The sequence below is a fragment of the Chiloscyllium punctatum genome, chromosome 40, assembly GCF_047496795.1.
Source record: "Chiloscyllium punctatum isolate Juve2018m chromosome 40, sChiPun1.3, whole genome shotgun sequence".
In the NCBI taxonomy this organism is placed as follows: domain Eukaryota; kingdom Metazoa; phylum Chordata; class Chondrichthyes; order Orectolobiformes; family Hemiscylliidae; genus Chiloscyllium; species Chiloscyllium punctatum.
Genome location: NC_092778.1, coordinates 2625184 through 2644991, shown reverse-complemented (window position 1 = coordinate 2644991; position 19808 = coordinate 2625184). Strand labels below are relative to the sequence as shown.

The 19808-nt window shown below is 43.6% G+C and overlaps 2 protein-coding genes across 3 annotated transcripts in view; one reads left to right on the top strand and one right to left on the bottom strand.

Annotated features, from left to right (window-relative positions):
* On the bottom strand, positions 1-2867 carry pgp (phosphoglycolate phosphatase). Its single transcript, XM_072559168.1, has 2 exons — positions 2221-2867; positions 1-1005 (listed from the first exon to the last, which is right to left on the bottom strand). Exons 1-2 carry the CDS (start codon positions 2819-2821, stop codon positions 683-685), a joined length of 924 nt encoding a protein of 307 aa, XP_072415269.1. The 5' UTR covers positions 2822-2867; the 3' UTR covers positions 1-682.
* Positions 2868-6650: 3783 nt separating this feature from the next.
* The window catches only part of e4f1 (E4F transcription factor 1), a 39765-nt gene continuing 26607 nt past the window's right edge, over positions 6651-19808 (top strand). Inside the window, exons 1-4 of one of the 2 annotated variants that reach the window (XM_072559166.1) lie at positions 6663-6756; positions 7690-7746; positions 18261-18415; positions 19015-19105. In XM_072559166.1, coding sequence (XP_072415267.1) covers positions 6693-6756; positions 7690-7746; positions 18261-18415; positions 19015-19105 — 367 coding nt within the window. In that variant the 5' untranslated portion in view covers positions 6663-6692. Of the gene's footprint in view, positions 6757-7689; positions 7747-18260; positions 18416-19014; positions 19106-19808 lie in introns of both variants that reach the window. The other variant, XM_072559167.1, reaches the window with a different exon arrangement.

The window sequence follows — 19808 nt, the reverse complement described above, 5'->3', positions numbered from 1 at the left end:
TAAGATAATAGAATTCCATTTAATAACATTGAACTTTCAACATCAAATCAGATAGATATCAATCCAAATCAAAGATTAAGTCATACACTGCACTCACACCATTTAAGCTGAAATAAATAGAGCTACTCAGTGTTTTCTTAAACATATTATTCAAGGTTGACAGTATTTAATACAGGCAACAGTCTATGGCTGTGGACAACAATAACAATGTGTCATTGATAATGTAGCATTAGCACATCATGATAGACATCCATCGTCAATTTTGTCACTTCTAAAATCCAATGTTTCATTTAAAATATAATAAATCCCCGGAAGTAACAGTACTACAGCATCACAACAGAACAGCAGTAACAGTTTATTTTGATTAAATGCATTCAAAAACATCCTGTCAGATACATAACACCCAAAGTTGCATCCTAGAAGGTAGTACTATGTAGACAAGATGCACCCTACCACCCCAATGTGCAATATTACAGACAAGTGCATCTGGCCTGCCACTGAAATACACCTTTCTTTCAGCCTTATTTAGAAGAAATAACATGATTATTGCAGACTGCTATTTAAAATAAACTTTATACAAAAACATTTAACACTCATCATTGCACTGAGGTATTCATAATAGTGATTGTACAGTACAGATGATAATATATTAAAACCCATGCATAAAATCAGCAGGATTTTATCAATCAAGTGCTGGAAGCAGGTCAGCTACACTGCCCACATAATAGCTGGGAACCAGCTTGTGGTGATCAGGGGAGTCACTTTTCTGATTGGCCATTGCCTCTTCTAGGGTGGAAACGCCAGTCAGAGTTAGGATGGTGCGGAGGCCACAATTGGACCCCATAAGGATGTCAGTGTCCAGCCGGTCACCCACCATTACTGTCCTGCTTGGATCAATGCCATGCTCTTTCACCATACAATCGAACATGAAAGCACTGGGCTTGCCGATGACATGAGCCGTGCGATTTGACGCTGCTTCAACTGCCTTCACCAAGCAGCCTGTGCCTGTGGAGAGAGAACAGGAGTAGTATCAAGCTATCATAATCATGTATCCCACTAGTCCATAGTTAACACTGGAAACATTGGAGCTGATTAATTAGAGTATTAATACAAAGCTATTGGGACAATTAATCAGTTGAAATAGGAAGTCAAATTGTCATAGAAAAACTAATCGATTACGTGAAGGGATCAGAGAGGAATTTCCCAAATTATGTTTCTATTAGTCCTGAGTTTTTTTGCTACTTTCAAGAAACTAACTGGCAGCAGGGTTGGGGATAACAAATGTCTAATAATTGGTAGAGCCATGAGTTTAGAGTAGACTTGAAAAACCAGCAGAACCGTTTCTGCCCGTTAATTTCACAGTACATTTCAGGATGGCACAGTGGCAGTGGTTAGCACTGAGCCAGAGACCCAGGTTCAATTCCCGCCTCAGGCGACTGACTGTGTGGAGTTTGCATGTTCTCCCCGTGTCTGCGTGGGTTTCCTCCGGGTGCTCCGGTTTCCAGTCCAAAGATGAATCACACATTCATGTGAATTGGCCATGCTAAATTGCCCGTAGTGTTAGGTAAGGGGTAAATGTAGGGGTATGGGTGGGTTGCGCTTCGGCGGGGCGGTGTGGACTTGTTGGGCCGAAGGGCCTGTTTCCACACTGTAAGTAATCTAATCTAATCTAATCTAATTAATCTATAGTCCCAAACTGTACTAATGTAGAAACTTCAGGACAATAAACATAGCGAACAAGCAAGTGTTCACTGACAGAAAACTAACTGAATCAACTCTCAGCCAAACATCAAGCAAATACGGGACATGTCGCAGTTGGATTTCAGCTGACAGTACTGATGGGGTGCTGTTGGAACACAGTGAAATAACATTCTCGCCATATTTTAATTTCACAATAAAGGTATCGGTATGCCCTTGAAACTGGCGAGGCCGATTAATCTTATTTCAGTGTGCTCAATTGATTCAATAACGCAATTTTCACCAGCTAACTGACTCTAACATACAATTTTCCGAACTAATTTGTCAGTGTTTCAGACTGAGAATTAGACCCAATAAATTATAGACTCCGCTGAAAGTTAATCTCTAAAACACCACAGTAATACGGTGCAACAACAGCTTTTGACTTGTTCACTTCCTGAAATCCAGTCGCCTTGCACAATCCTTCACTGCTCTCCAAACCCGGTTTCTCGAAGTGCTTCTGTTCCTCTTGTCAGTTCTTACCCGGGATCCCACCTCCCTCCGTTGGGAGCAGGGTGTCGGTATTCGTGGCCAGGAAGATACAGGAGGGATCCCGCAGGTAGCGGGCGGCCCGGCACAGCTTCATGTAAGTGAAGTGCTCGTCGAAGCCGATCAGCACGGCGCCCACAGACGGATCAAGGGGTTCGGCCTCCCAAGCCTGCATGGGCCCGGGTCCGGGGGTGAGCTCCGGACCGGGTCCAGAGCCCGAGCAGACGATGCCTTGTGCCCCTAGCTCCCCGCGGAGGGCTGCGCCGCCGATCAGGTAGACGGAGCCTCGGAGCTTGGCCTCCTGCCGTAAATAGAGTGCGGTGCAGGGCGCGGTGCCGTAGACCTGTTCAGGGCGAGCCCGGAAGCCCAGGCCGTGCAGCTTCTCCCCGTACATCTGCCTGCTCTTGCTGCTGTTATTGGTCAGGAAGAAGACCCGCTTCCCCCGCTCCTGCAGCCGGTTAATAAACTGCACGGCCCCGGGGATCGGGCTGTCCCCTTTCCACAGAACCCCATCACAATCAAACAACAGGGTATCGACCGACGCCAGGAGCTCGGAGCACAGAGCCCCGGACAAGTGAACACAACCGGCAGACATCACCAAGGTGGGGAGGCCGCCTGCTCCGGAACCGGAGAAGTGACCAGGCAGACCCCGCCCCGGGACAGGCAGACCCCGCCCCGGGACAGGCAGACCCCGCCCAGACCCCGCCCCCGGACAGGCAGACCCCGCCCCGGGACAGGCAGACCCCGCCCCCGGACAGGCAGACCCCGCCCCCAGACAGGCAGACCCCGCCCCGGGACAGGCAGACCCCGCCCAGACCCCGCCCCCGGACAGGCAGACCCCGCCCAGACCCCGCCCCGGGACAGGCAGACCCCGCCCCGGGACAGGCAGACCCCGCCCCGGGACAGGCAGACCCCGCCCAGACCCCGCCCCCGGACAGCCAGACCCCGCCCCGGGACAGGCAGACCCCGCCCCGGGACAGGCAGACCCCGCCCAGACCCCGCCCCCGGACAGGCAGACCCCGCCCAGACCCCGCCCCGGGACAGGCAGACCCCGCCCCGGGACAGGCAGACCCCGCCCCGGGACAGGCAGACCCCGCCCCCGGACAGGCAGGCTCCGCCCCGGGACAGGCAGACCCCGCCCCCGGACAGGCAGACCCCGCCCCCAAACCGGCAGACCCCGCCCCCGGACAGGAAGACCCCGCCCCGGGACAGGCAGACCCCGCCCCGGACACTCTGGGCCCGCCCCCAGTTGACAGTTCCCTCTTACCACCGCAACCGACAGGTACCGCCCGCCAGGACCCCGTCCCCTCCTAGAAAGAGCACGACCCCCCCCCCCCCCCACCCCAACACACCCACAGGGAGGACTGCAGGCTAGGGTCGAGAATGTGGTGCTGGAGAAGCACAGCGGGTCAGGCAGCATCCGAGGAGATGGAGAATCAAGGAGCCCCGGGAGGGGGGGGGGGGGGAGATATATAGGAGCGGGATGGGGCTGGGGTGAAGGCAGCTGAGAGTGCAATAGGTGGATGGAGGTGGGGGTAAAGGTGATAGGTTAGACAGGAGGGTGGAGTGGATAGGTGGGAAGGAAGATGGATAGGTAGGACAGGTCATGAGGATGGTGCTGAGCTGGAAGGTTGGAACCCAGCCTCATTCCTGATGAAGGGTTTTTGCCCGAAACGTCGATTTTCCTGTTCCTCGGATGCTGCCTGACCTGCTGTGCTTTTCCAGCACCACACTCAAGATTTCTACACACTGGTCATCGTCCATTTATTCCTGATGAAGGGCTTTTGCCCGAAACGTCGATTTCGAAGCTCCTTGGATGCTGCCTGAACTGCTGTGCTCTTCCAGCACCAATAATCCAGAATCTGGTTTCCAGCATCTGCAGTCATTGTTTTTACCTCGTCCATTCACATATGTCCCACCCATTATTGGAGTAATCGTCTCACTACTTAAAAATAACTGCAGTTACTGGAATCCAAGATGGTTGAGTAGGATGCTCCTCCACCTCCTGATGCTGCCTGGTTTGCTGTGTTCTTCCAGCTTCATGCTTGTTTACCTTACTCCATATACAAGCTACATGCAAATAAAAGCAAAATGACTGTGTATACTGGGAATCTGAAACAAAAACAAAGTGCTGGGGAAACCTAAAAAGAATCATATCACATTCAACATCAACTTTGTCTCCATAGATGTTAGGTAAAAACAATGACTGCAGATGCTGGAAACCAGATTCTGGATTAGTGGTGCTGGAAGAGTACAGCAGTTCAGGCAGCATCCAAGGAGCAGTAAAATCGGCGTTTTGGGCAAAAGCCCTTCATCAGGAATAAAGGCAGAGAGCCTGAAGGGTGGAGAGATAAGCTGGGGGGTGGGGGGGTGGGGGGGGAGAAAGTAGCATAGAGTACAATAGGTGAGTGGGGGAGGGGATGAAGGTGATAGATCAAGGAGGAGGGTGGAGTGGATAGGTGGAAAAGAAGATAGGCAGGTAGGACAAGTCATGGGGACAGTGCTGAGCTGGAAGTTTGGAACTAGGGTGAGGTGGGGGAAGGGGAAATGAGGAAACTGTTGAAGTCCACATTGATGCCCTGGGGTTGAAGTGTTCCGAGGCAGAAGATGAGGTGTTCTTCCTCCAGGCATCTGGTGGTGAGGGAGCGGCGGTGAAGGAGGCCCAGGACCTCCATGACCTCGGCAGAGTGGGAGGGGGAGTTGAAATGTTGGGAGAACCGTTGCTGGTGTTTTTGAATCTGTAGTCTGTACTGTTTGTCCTGTTCGGGTCCAAACTCTGCTGGTTTAAAGGTGGTCCAGAGTCCGTGTGGGATGAGTTGGTTACGGAGGCAGGCACTGAGAAAGCAAATGTGGCTGTGGTAGAGAGTTTGTTTCAGGACATGGTTGAAGAGCTTCAGGGCAGAGGAAATGACCTGGGAGTTGCAGTGGGAGAGGGACTCCCTGAGATTCTTGTAGAGAGAGGAGGAAAACTTCTTCAAGGCAAGCATCCTTGCAAGAGGATTCGCAGTAGGGTTAAAATCAACTGGGTAAAAACAATGACTGCAGACACTGGAAACCAGTTTCTGGATTAGTGGTGCTGGAAGAGTACAGCAGTTCAGGCCTTGCCAGACCTGCTGAGTTTCTACATCACGTTGATTTTATCCTTATTTTTAAACCGTCCCACTCCCATCTGGATTCTGTAACAATGGACATAGTCTTTGCAGCAACTTTGCTGTGGAGCCCCTTCAGAACGTTTCAATACTTCTCATTCTTCGCAGCTCCAATGAATATAGGCCAGCCTACCTTTCCCAGATTCTTTTTTACCACAATGGGTGATAGTTTCATAGCTACTAAGAGCAACTGTCTATAATAAATAATACAAAGACCAAAGGCTGTAGCTATTATATTCAAATTGAGTAATGACAGGAGAGAAACATCTTTGCTGAACAAGTGTACGATTTGTCAGGTTGTTTTCTCTAGGTTTTGAAGAAATCATACCGAACTCGAAATGTTAACTTTCTTCTTAGATTCTGCCAGATCTTACTGAGATACCCCTGAACCCCAAACTCCATTCTGTGTTTTCTACGTACTCTCGTCTCAGCTAATTGAGCTGGAGAGGGCTTGCGCAGGGTAATCTAAACTGGATTCTTCCCTGAACCTGTCCACCACCTCCCCAGTTTTTCGAGCGTTGTTTGTTCCACTCACCGCTGTGATCACATCTTGTACCACGCTCACCCGAACACCTTCCCATCAATCTTGGCAGCAGACACCCACCTAGTCCTCCGGTGGTGTCCCTCATTTTATCCCCATGAAGTTAGTCTCCAAGATGCGGGTATTAATCCCAGGGAAATTGTTTATAACACCAGAGTCGACCAACCATGCATTTTCAGCACACTCCACTGCAGAAGTGGGATTTGGTCAAGTTTCGCTGGGCAGGAAAAAACACTAAACAATCAATTATATAATCGGATCTCATTGATAACTGAGATTTTCAATTAATGTGATTAATTTGATTACAAAACAAATATTAGAGATCAACCTACAAGACTCCATCCCCCCTCACTTATAATTTTAAATGAAACTGAGATTGGTAATTGTACTATGATGAGGAGATGCCGGTGTTGGACTGGGGTGGACAAAGTTAAAAATCACACAACACCAGGTTATAGTCCAACAGATTTATTTGGAAGATTGGGATATCTGGTCGGCATGGATGGGTTGGACCGAAGGGTCTGTTTCCATGCTGTACATCTCTATGACTCTATGACTGGCTTTCGGAGTGCTACTCCTTCATCAGGTCAATAGCTATAACCTGGTGTTGTGTAATTGTACTCTGTTCCACAATGAATGGGTGAACTACATTTCCCAGCGTGCCTCAGTCTGCGCAGCCGCAGTGACACGTGTCCGCTCCACCGCTGGCTCCACCTTTGGCGGCAGGTCGTAAACCGCCATTTTGTGGTCCTTGCGACAAGGGAGAGGAAGTCCTGATGAATTCCGAGAATACGGCAGAGAGGCAGTCTGTGGTGTCCCCGAGTGGCGTTGGGGAGGAAGGTAACGTGACACCCTGGCTCAGGCTCCAGGACAGGCCCTGACCTTGGCTTCAGTGGAACATCTGAGGCGTTAGGCCTGAGTAAAGGCTCGGGTCAGTCTGGCAGGGCCGGAGGTTAAAGGGGGAGCCTCTCCATCCTGTGACCCGGCGACTCTCACTCACAGTCTCCGAGCATCTCCATCAAGCCCCCATTGCCGACCTTCTAACCACATACTCCTGGGAGAAAGCGTGTTCTCCTTGTACTGTTTATGTCCAACTTTCCTCTCTCGCAAACTATGTCCCCCCTCCATTGCACCTTCTCGTCTTCTGACTTAACCCCTGTCTATACCCCACTGATGTGATAAATTCAGGGAACAAATCGTGAAATGGGGGTCCATTGGCTTTTTAATTTACAATTGAAATTCCAGTTGCAGTACTTCACATTCGTACCTTGAGGAGCATGTTATTATTTGTACATTTCAACACTGCACACTTTGTCCATCTCTGTTCCCCTCCCATCACTACTCTACACCACTTATCATGTTTATTGAGTGTTTGAGACTGAATACAATCATATTGGCCACAACCAGTCAGACTTGGATGATGGCAGTTGTCAATGAAAACATAACTTAAAGGCAGAAACTTCTCAGGTCAGATCAGCACTCTCAATGGTTTCTGCTTACAGATTCACTATTTGGACGTGGGAAGGAATAGCTATAATGCATGTTTAATTGATATTGCATCTGTGTGGTATACCTGCCTACAAAGTAACTTTCCCTGTCATGTCAGTTTTTAAATTATAAATGCTAATACCTGTATGTATAATAGGGAACATTGCACTGTTAGATTTACTATATTTTGGATGAAATGTTACACCATGGCTTTATCTTCCTGTTTAGATGAATGCAAAAGTGCCCATTAACACAATTAATACAGTATTGAAATGTATGTTTCAGTTGCACCAGTACAACTACAACACTGGCATCTATCCAACAATGTGGAAAATTGCCTAGGTGAGTCTTGCACTTAAAAAATATAGGACAATACAACCTGAAGGGCTCTAGTGGCATGGTGATCGTGTCCCAACTGCTAGATCTGGAGGCCTAGGTTCAAGTCCTGCCTTCATTGTGTAATAACATCTCTGAACAGATTGATTAGAAAATATTGGCAAAACCAACCTGGCCATTTACTACTCCCATCAGTGAAGGGATCATCAATAGTGCTGTGAAACACTGGTAGAGCAATAACTTGCTCACAGATGTTTAGTTTTGGTTTCACTTGGGCCACTCAGTTCATTACTTTATTATAACCTTGATTCAAACCAAGGAGCTGAAATCCAGAGGGAAGGTGAGAGTCACTGCCCTTCACATCAAGGCTGTATTTGACAGTGTAGCAGCAGGTGCCCCAGCAAAACTTGCGTACATGGGAATTGTGAAGAAAATACTCTGGAATCGTACCTGACACAAAGGAAGATGGTTGCAGTTGTTGGAGGTCAGTTGTCTCAACTCCTGGACTGCATTGCAGGAGTTCCACAGGGTGGATATTTTTGAATCAATCAGTTCAGTGCTGTTATTATGAGCATCTGGAGCAGGTGGGATTTGAACCTGGGCCTCCTGCTTCAGAGTTAAGACACTACCCCTGTGCCACAAGAGCCCTAGGTCCAACTGCCTTCAGCTGCTTAATCAATGACCTTCCCTCCATCGTAAAGTCAGAAGTTGGGAAGTTCGATGGTGATTGTTGAACGCTCAGCAACATTTGTGGCTCCTCAGACTGGAACAATCATGTACAAATGCAGCAAGACCTGAACAATATCCAGGTTTGGGCTGACAAATGGCAAATAACATTCATACCACAAATGTGCCGTGCAACGGTCATCTCCATTAATAGAGAATCTTACCATCACCCGGTCACATTGAATAGTATTACCAAAACTGAATCCTCCATTATTGGCATCCTGGGAGTTGCATTGATCAGAAACTAAACTGGACTAGCCATATAAATGCCATGGCAACAAGAGCACTCAAAAGTTCATAATGAGGTGGCAAGTAACTAACCACCTGAATCCCCAAAGTCTGTCCACCATCTGCAATGTAAAAGTCAGCATTGTGATGGAGTACTCTCTGATACAAGTCACCATAAGTGATGATTTGTAAATTTTTCTCTGTACTTGTGAGTACATGTGACAATAAAGCTAATTTAATTCAATTCAAAACTTCTCTGGATGAGTGCCGCTCCAATTCAACAGTGCTCAAAACTTGATACCATCCGGGACAAAGCAGCCTGCTTGATTGGCACCACATCCATAAACATTCAATCTCTCCACCCCCAACACTCAGTAGCAGCAGTGCACATGTGCCAAGTGAGCGATAGCTATGGACAAAGGAATTTGTTTTGGCTCTGCAAATGGTGAAAATGAAATGGATCAGCAGGTGGAAGGGGAGAGTTTGTAAGTGTCTTATGCAAGTTTCAAGAAGAAATTCCTGGGCCCCCATTTGCACCAAATGGGATGACAGCCACAGGCTTTTGTCCAGGGACAGGTCTCTGGACTGTCCATCATCGTTATCGAGGGCACAAGTGTGGATGCCATTTTTGTAAGGGGCAATGTTTTGAAAATCTGGCAAGAGCTCGCTGCCCATTGATGACTTGTCCATCAAGTTGCATTAGCCTTTTGCACCCCATGTCTTATTGATGCAGAGTGGCAGCAGACAAGGAAAGGAAGCAAATCCTGTCATCCAGATTCCATTACCTCAGGCAACCTGCCCTATGTGTCCAAAAATCAGGACAGTCACATGAAGACCCAGGGCAGTTTCTCACCCCTGATTAGACGTCACTGTCAAATTGAAGGACTTCTGATCACTTTGAGGGGTGCGATGTAACGGAGTGATGTGGTTGCATGGACCAGGAGGAGAGGATATTGCAAATTTCCAAAATAAAACACCAGCTCAGTGGTTAGCACTGCTGTCTCAGTGTAAGGGACCTGGGTTTGATTCTACCCTTGAGTGACTGTCTTTGTGGAGTTTGCACATTCTCCCCTGTCTATGTTGGTTTCCTTCCACAGTCCAAAGATGTGCAGGTTAGGTGGTTTGGCCATGCTAAAATTGCCCAGTGTCCTGGGAAGTTCAGGCTAGGTGGAATAGCCATGGGAAATGCTCTTCAGAGGGTCAAGTGTGGACTCTGGCTGAATGGCCTGCTTCCATACTGTAGGGATTCTATGATACAATTTACAAGATGCATTGCAGAAATTCACCAAGTCCCCTAAGAATGTATCTTCCAAACATATGACTGTCACTATTACGAAGGGCAAGGGCAGCAGATATTTGGGAACATTGCCTGCAAGTTTCCCTGTAAGCCACACATCTTCCTATTGCTGTACCTTCAATGTCGTTAGGACAAAATCTGGGAACTACCTTTCTAAAAGCATTGTGGATCTGCCTACACCAAATCGGCTGTTGCTATTCAAGAAGGTATCTTGCCACCATCTAAAGGCTGGATAGGGATGTGCAAATACTAGTCCAGCCAGCAGTGGTCACTTCCCATGAATGAATTAAAAAGAAGCTTTCTATGAAGAAGAACTGAGATCCCTGACATCCTAGTGAATATTTGATCAATATTGCGAAAAAAGCATTATCTGGTCATTATTACTTTTCTTTTTATGGGAGTTTGCTGACTGCAAATCAGCTGGTACATTACAGCAGTTATTACATTTCGTAAAGTAATTCTCTGGCTGTAAAGTGCTTTGAACATCCAGTGATGTGAAAATCTCACTATAAAAGCAAGTGTGTCTTAATGAAAGCTGCTTATATTTGTCATTCTGTAATTATAATCTACTCCCAGCAGTGGAGCTAGAGAACCTTAGTTTTCAATCTTCTGCTGCTTAAACTTTCCAGATGTCCAATGTTTTAATATTTAATCTCATTCACTGCAAATCAATTAAAAATAATATATGAATAGCTGCTTGGTAGTACAGAGTTTAGGAATTTCTGTAAATGATGCAACTTGTTGAAGCTTTTCATCTTGCATGGATCAGGATAATTCACGAATTACCAAAGTCAAGGGAAAATGCATCAGAGGAAATTTCTGATTGATTGCCTACTGTACTCTGATTACTTGGGACATTGCCATGAAAAATGTGCTAACTAATAATGGCGGGCAGTCAGTCAAATTTTTTTTTAAATTTTAGCCCATTTTGACTTTGCTCCAGCATTGCTCTGAAAAATGAAGCAGAGAATGGCTGTCGCCTATATTGTTGTGTTGAAATAAGTACAGAGTGCACATGTTAACTTTCCAAAGATCAGGGCCTGTTCATTAATATATGCAGCTTCTAGTAGATGCAAATGTGCCACAATTAATTGGCACGTTATCCATAGCAATGCCTCTACCAATAAGGAGTCCACTTGCCAACTAATAAGGAGTCTCCCCTTAAATAATATAAATATTGTTTTTCCTTTATGCTGGTAATTCTTGTGAATTGCTCAGATCTGTTTGAGATGAAAAACTTTGACAAAAATGTTCCTTCCAGCCATAATATATCAAGATCAATAAAAATGTATGATTTTAAAATGGGAATGGAAATGCACTTTATACATATGCATTAGAAGGAGGTGTAGGCCCCTGGTTCTCAACCTGCTTTGCTATTCAATAAGGTGATGGCTGACCTAATGACTCATTTCTGTCTACCCTATGCTTATTGAGAATATATTGACCTCTGTCTTAAAAAAATGGAATTCAAAGACTCTGCTTCTGCTGTCTTTTGAAGAAGAAAATTCCAAAGTTTAACAACGGATACTGTGACCAAGTTGTCCCAGCCCTCTTACCCAAAAACCTTACTTTGGCTTGAATCCCTGCATGCAAAGAAAGTATCAGGAAATGTCCGTTTTTTAGTGTGGGGATGAGCTGATCACTAATTTGAAATTCCTTATTTCCTCAGGGGGTGACTGACTTCAAATAATACAAAGTGAGGACTGTCGATGCTAGAGATCAGAGTCAAAAAGTGTGGTATTGGAAAAGCACAGCAGGTCAGACACCATCTGAGGAGCAGGAGAATCGATGTTTGAGGCATAAGCCCTTCATCAGGAATGTGCTTTTCCAGTGCCACACTTTTTGACTTCAAATAGTGTTTATTACTAGAAAGTAGGATGAACATTTAATTATGGCACCTGGCTTGTAGCCTAACAGTGATTGAGTCAATTAACTGTTGACTTAACAGTAATTCAACTTTATGGCTTTGAAGAGACACTTCACCTGAGTAACATTTATCTTTATAGTTTAATCTTTATAGTCTACATGTATATCAGCTATCCTCTCTAGAGCAGTTCAGTGGCTGGGGACATGAATATATATAATATATATATATATCATTCTGGCTAAAAAAAATTAAAGTTTTCCAAAAAAGTTTTTTCTGACCTTAAGGCAGGGATGCTGGACTTACAGATAAATAATTACTGTCTGTACTCTGGATGTGCTAGTTTATGTCAATTAAACTGTGTGGTCTGAAAGCTACAGAGTAAGTACACTAAGTTATGCTTTAAGTGTCTGCTGAGGCTTAGTGGGAGCACTGTTGCTTCTGCGTCTGATGGACAAATCCAAATCTAGAGATTTGGCTCATTCCAGGCTGATATTCTAGTGGAATACGGTGGGGATTATGTGCTGTCAAGAGATGCCATGCTTTAAATGCAAAGTAAATCTGACCTCTAGCCTTCACTTTCAGACAGAAAGGTTTGGAGGGATATGGACCAAAGCAGGCAAGTGGGACTGGTTTAATTTGGGAACATGGTCAGCATGGACTAGTTGGACCGAAGGGTCTGTTTCCATGCTGTATGTCTATGACTCTGACTTTTTAAAAGAGCAGAGGAGTTCTGTCTGGTGGTCTGGCCAACCAACATCCTTAACTCATGGCATTTATCACATTTGTAGGATCTTGTGTGCAGAATTGAATTCTGTATTTCTCACATTGCAACATTGTAAAAATTTCAAAAGTACTTTATTGGTTGTACTGTATTTGGGAAGTCTTAACTCCGTGAAAGGTGCTAATGGAAATGCATGTCCTTTCTTTGGTTTTCATTGTTGTCTGACCATTGTCGGAAATATATAGAACTTGACTCGATGGTAGGACCTGACCCCTAAGTTGGAATGTTGTGAGTTTAAGTAACGCTCTAAAGACTTACTGCATTACCTCTGCTGACATTTTCATGCTGTTCTAAGGAAATGAAACATTGCCGTAGATGCTGTCTTTGGAATAAGGCATTAAATCACTGACCCCTCTTCCATTTCATTAAAAAATTGCACAAAGTTATTTGAAGAATATTGAACTAAGATTTATAAGGCAACCCAGAGCACAAATAAGTCCCAAGATGTAGGAAATGTTCAGGCTCCTGACCCCATTTACTTCTGATCACTAGACCTGCTGCATCCCTTTTTGTTATTATTATTTTCTAACATCAAAATTCAACATACATTATTTTGGCAGTTTTGGGGAGGAAGGAGGTTTCAAGAGGCTGCTGCAGTACAGAATGTGGTGTGGATCTGATCATTCCTCATGGCCATTGCAGCTGCATCCTATTAGACCCTACGACATGGTGGGCTGCTTTGGAGGCAGCTTCCGTGAGGTGGGTCCAGGATTCCTTATGGCGGCTTCTGCAGCATCTTTTGTGGCATGGTGGGTCCAGCCTGACCTGAGATTCCTTGGAGTGGCTTTGGCAGTGGCCTGGATTCCTTATGGCAGCTTCAGTATTCAGTTTCCTTGACCTTAGGAGCCCTGGAGCCAAGAATTGAACTAAGATGGACTTTGTCTTAATTTTTTCTTTTTTAAAAAAACACATATAATTTGTTATTAAAATGGCGCTGGAATATGGCGATTGCATACTTTTCATGTTGTTGTAAAAAGTACAAATGACAATAAATTACTGTTCTACTTAAAAGCATTTATTGTAAATAGAAAAACGAAATGCTGGTGTACTCAACAGGTCAGCAACCATCAATGGGGAGAAACACCATTTTGGTTTGTGTTCCCCTCCTTCAAAGATAGTTTATTCTTACTGAGACAGGTGCCTACTTTGTATTGCTAATAGCAATGATTTTATTTTCACTATCTGTCTCACTTGAGTTACTACAGTCAATTTTAACAGATGGCTTTTCTTGGAGGGTGGTATCTCACTAGCAGGCTTCCATCATCTGTTGCCACCGGTTGCTTTGTGGTTCTGATCAAGAATTAAAATTCATTTATGAGCTGACCTACATTAGTTTCTGTCTGTCAATGCTTTGAATTAATTCATATCCTTACGTTCAAATCTGTCAACAGCCTCATTCCTTACTATTTCTCCTCAATCCAAAACCTTTGTAGATATCTATATTCCTGTAATTCTAGCTTGTTGGGCATTTCCCACCTCCTTTTTTATCCTACTGTTGATATGGTGTCTTTACTTGCTAGGATCCAGTAGGAATTTCCTCCTTAAATCTGTCTGCTTTCTTCTCCATTAAGGTACTCCTTAAAATCAAGATTTTGATCACATTTCCTTAAGTCACCTTGTGTGACTTAGTATCAAATTTTGTTTGAAAGCTTCCCTGTGAGGTGTTATATAGAAATTTCTTGCACAACCTTTACAGTGGTGAAGGTTTTTTAAAATTCACTCACTGAATGTGGGCGTCAAGGGCTGGGCCAGCATTTATAGCCCATCCCCAATTGCCCAGGGGACAGTTCCCCAAGAGCCAATCACATTGCTGTGGGTCAGACCAAGTAAGGATGACCGATTTCCTTCCCTAAAAAGTATTAGTGAACCAGGTGAATTTTTCCAACAATTGACAATGGTTTTATGGTCATCATTAAACTCTTAATTCCAGAATCTTTATTGAATTCAAATTCTACCATCTGCCATGGTCCCCAAGCATTAGCTGAGTTTCTGGATTAATAGTCTAGCAATAATATCACTAGGCCATCCCCTCCCTGTTATTAGATAAGATTCAAGGAATAGATCAATACAAGATTGGGATTGTAACCAGTTAAAGGTTGTGAAATAGCTTTTGACAATGTTCTAGAAACTAGGAGCGAATGTTACTGGAGGAGGGCTGGGCTACTGTTGTGAAAATGTCTAATTCCATGATTCATATGTTGTACAAATGTAAGTTTGCACTTGTGCATTGAAATTTTTAAAGATGAGATAATAGATACACCTCGTTTGGAAGGATGGTAAACATACTTAAAGTAACTTCAATTTAAAGGGTAACGTGTATTTATTGAGTAAGGGAAGTGGGAAAACATTGAACAGTGAGACACCCCTTTCTAAGTATGGTGGAGACAATATGATAAACCTCTTTTTAAGAGGTTTAAATTATTCCTATCATTTCCCAAATCAAAGGAAGGTTGGAAAGCAAATGGTAAATATAGGGAAATTCTTAACGTGACCATCCTTTTCAGATCAAAGGGCATGTTTTGGAAAGTGAAGTTAATTAGATGAGATCTCCATCTGGGATATTTCAGAGAGATACTCTTGTTTATTTGTGATTTTTTAAGACACAGAGTTTTACATTTGGAGTTGGAAAAGCTTAGAAGTGAATAGGGACAGAAAGCTTCCACCATTTGTAGTTAGTTCTTGGGTCAAAAAGTGAGGCACTTAAAAAGCACAGCAGGTTAGGCAGCATCCAAAGAGCAGAACAATCGACATTTCATGCATAACCCCTTCATCAGGAATGTGGGGGGGGGGAGAGAGGTGGAAGGGGCTGCAAAATAAATAAGAGGGTGGGGAAGAGGGGTAATGTAGCTAGAAAGGCGATGAGTATAGTGATAGGTCGGAGCGGATAGATGGAAAGGAAGATGGACAGATAGGATAGATCAAGAGGGCAGTGCTGAGTAGGAGGTTTGGGTCTGGGATGAGGTGGGGGAGGGGAGGTAAAGAAACTTGTGAAGTCGACATTGATGCTGTGTGATTGAATTTCTTATCCGCTCCACCCTCCCTCTGACCCATCACTATCACCCCTGCCACTTGCATCTACCTAATACCTTCCCAGTTACCTACCCCCATCCCACCCCCACCTTCTGATTTATCTCTCAGCTCCCTTCTCCCCTCCCACATTCCCGATGAAGGGCTACTGCCCGAAATGTTGATTCTTGTGTTCCTCGGATGCTGCCTGACCTGTTGTGCTTTTCCAGCACCACACTTTTCAATTCTGATCTCGCATGTCTGCAGTCCTAGTTAGTTTGTAGGTCCAGCTTGGAGAAGCTGAGAGAGAATATGACACAGGCTCTAAGGCTATGCAAAAAAATTATCAAAAAAGAGGGGTGTTTTATGATTCTGGTATCACTGAACTGCCATGCTTGAACTGGAATCCTTAAAGAGGCTTCTAAGTTTGCCTTGTTGGATGCTAGTGGGAGGATTCCAAGATACCTCATATATTGAGTACTGAGGAGACATGCTGAATTCCTGAGACCTGTGGCACACCTTGGTTTTGTCCCAGGAGAAGTGACAGCCCTCAATATCCTGTATGGTACTGAGGACTCTTTAGGTGAAAATGACAATGCAATAAAGAGTGTACTTTTGTGTTTAAAGAATAAATGTTTGCAAAATATACCCGGTTAACACCCAACTGGTAAAAGTTGTTTAAATATGAAACCTAGTGGCATAATTTGGTTGATTGCTGGGAGTTTGAATTACCTTTTAAAAGAAAAGTTAATATCTTTGAGATTAAGGCAAGAGTTAGTATGAGTCTTCCAGGGAATGGCTATGTCCATCTCTTCTCAATTTTTGCTTTGCTGGAATTGTCCCTTTATTCTCTTCTAAGAGTGGAACATTAGGAAGAGTGCCTACAAAGCTCAAAATGAGAGAGAGTAGAGATTGTATAGTTTGCAGGCTTGTCTGACTTTGTTATGGCAGGGAGGGGTAATTATATGATTTACACATTTAGGATTTTAAAGCAATAGTGAAGGGAGAGGTGAAAAGTAGAATAATTGCCTGTGTTGAATGTTGCTGAGAGGACAAGATTCTGCATTGCAGTCACATTCATGGAAGATGCATTTGGTGAATGACCCTGGGCCAGCTGGTTATTAAGAACAGGCAGAACTGGAATGAAGGAATGGTATGGAAAATAGTGGTGGGATATATATAAGCTCAACTTTATGAAGTGAAAGAAGCTGTGTGGTTGTACAGGATAGACAAAGCTTTTTAATAAGTAACATGGTGATGAAAATCCTGTTTCAATGAGCCTTCAACTGTGAAGATGATGTTTATTTACTAATTGAGTCGGGTTTATTTAGATTATGATTAGTTTAATTCACTTGTATACGATCTATTATCTACTCTCATTTCAACAATTGAACCAAATGCAAACCAGGAACAAAAAAATCCACCAAACGCTCCAACTAAAACAACTGACTGCTTCACTTGAGACCAAACACAGGATATGTTTCATCCATTCTGACTGCTTGTTATCCAATACACATGACAACTAAGCACTGGAAAGTTTAGTATAAATACATTCCTTCTGTGATTTTGAAACCTTGAATCAAATCTACAATATTGCCAAAGATTTGCTTGTCACATTTCTTGCTATCTCTACTATCACTTTGTTAATTGCTCTGCCGATGGTATAAAATATCTTCTTAATCATCAGGAGCAATTTAATGAGGTTCCTGGAACATCCAAAGTAATTTGCAACCCAGTGGAGGTGTTTTTTGAAATTAATGCAAAAGTAGCAGCCACTTTATCTCACTGATGTCTGAAGCTGTGAATGAACTTTTATAAAAATTACCTCACTTTTGATTTAACAGTAATGAAAATCCTCAGTTCTTGCCTTTTAAACTGTCAGTACTTTCAGAATGATTGACCTTGATACTTTATGCAGTGAGCTTCTTCTGACACTTACCTGCTGGTCCATCTATGTCTTTCATAATCATCAAAATCTGCAGTGCCTTCCAGTTTACAAGCATAAGCTCATTTCAATGTGGTTTCTCTAGTCCTCAAGTTCAGAGCATTTTTGTATATGTAATAAAGAAGAGCTCTCATACAACCTCTGTGGAACATACACAATATTTTTCTAGTTTGAGACTCTTCACTTTCCCCTGTCCTTTACTTTCTGTTCTTTAAACAATTTGTCTATTCATATGACCACATTCCCCTTCATATTTGTGACCTTTACAGTTAGAGTCTTCGAAATTATCTTACAGATTTTCAAGCATTATTTTAAATCAACAATTTCCAACCTATTTATCTTGGTTGGTCATTATTCTTTCAAAGACTTACATAGAATTACTCCAACCTTTTGGAGCACATGCTGACTAGCTCTGTTTTAACCACTTATGCAGTAATATCTGAGGTAAGACTAACTGGTCTCAAGTCTATTCTACCTGTCTGGTGAAAGGTGAACTGTACCCTCAGCTCTGTTTACGTGCCTTTGTTTTGTTTCCTTTGCCATTACTATTGGTTTCAAAAATCCATTGGTTTCAGTTGAATATTATTTGTCTGTGAGTTGGATGGGGGTGGGACATGGGCATGAGAGTGGTAATACATTTGCTATTCCAACTCTGGGATCTTCCTTGCAGAGGAGCATGATGTCCATAAGTGTGGTCGTTGTCAGACAGAGTTTTGCAACCTGGAGACTTTCATCACGCACAAATTACAGAAAACATGCCAGCGGATCCAGGCTTTGTCCACTGGTGACTCTGACCATCTACCTGTCAACCAAGCAACTCCCAAGGTAATTATTGCTTCTGATCTCATATGTTGGAATTTTATCTGTGATCTGTTTCTCTTGCCTGCTTCCTTTGTTTTTGTGCTACTCCTTCCTTGTCGCCCTGCCTGTAACTCTATCATTCCTTATATTATTCTTACATTACTACAGTGACTTTTGTAATTGTGAAATATTTTGCAATGTGCTAAGGCTGTGAATGGTATTATATAACTTTTTTCTTTCACTTTTTCTTCCTTTTCCATTTCTTTTTCATGTTGACTTTATCTTCCCTTCCTATTCTTTCCCCTTTTCAATTTTCCTGTTTCTCTTCCTTCCTGTTATCACTAACTCCCAACCCACCTCCCACCCACTTGGAAATACGATAAAACAAAGCATTGGATAAGTTTGAAAGACTTGAAAGGGACATGGATGATAAGACTCCCCCACTGGGAAGGGATTTAACCATGGAGAAAGGTCCCGTTTAAATTTGATGGGGATGCGGATAGTCTTTTTGCTTTATTTGCATTGTCTTTCTAATGGTAGGTGAAACATTTGTGGAGCTGAGGCAGGTTCTGCCAACTTGGAGCCAGTGTGCCTCTTAAAACTCTTCACCCATCTGTTTCCAGGAATCAGTGTCCTTGGACTCAGCGATTACTCTCACACAGTTGGTTGTGGCTTCCTTATCACAGCCTGAAGCAAACAACAAATCACAGTCAGGTGAGGAATTCCAGAAGTTTTTTTTGAGGTACAGTACTGTATATTTTCATCCTGGTGGGGGGCCAGGTGTCAGCTGTGGGATTTAGACTAATTTTTATTTCAGGTGTCCAGTGCTGGAACCAAGCACTTTCAAGTCAGGTCCAGCATGGCTGTAATGCAGACTATAGCTCCCATTATAATATGCCACTATTGCTTCTTAATCCCAACATAAGGAGAGTGCTTTGAACTGCAACTATCCTGTGTGCTTTGTGAATGATTTGGCTCATTAAGTACAGCTTTGTAATATCATTCAAAATGCACAGTGTGATGTAAACAGTGTCATTTACATATAGTTTTAATGTCATTTATTGTAATTTTGGGCTTTTGGCTTTTGAGTAACTTATGGGGTTTTTTTTGTATGTCTGGAGTTAATAATGAACTTGAAAGCATTTCTGGAGCCACAGTGATTTTTTTTTAAGAACAAGTTTTGATGTTTGGCTTTGGATTAATAGATTTTTGCATATATTGGTAGGGTCTTAGGTTTGAACAAGATAAACAAGCTGCAGTTTAGAAGATTGGAAGTTTTTTTGAAACTTAAAGAAAACACCTAGTGACAAGAATTTCTTTCCAGTTTCACTTTGTGAAGTAAAGTCCTGTAAAGTCCTTTGATGAAGAAGTTTGCACAGACATGAGTTCCTGAAAAGCCAAGAATATCGTATTACCT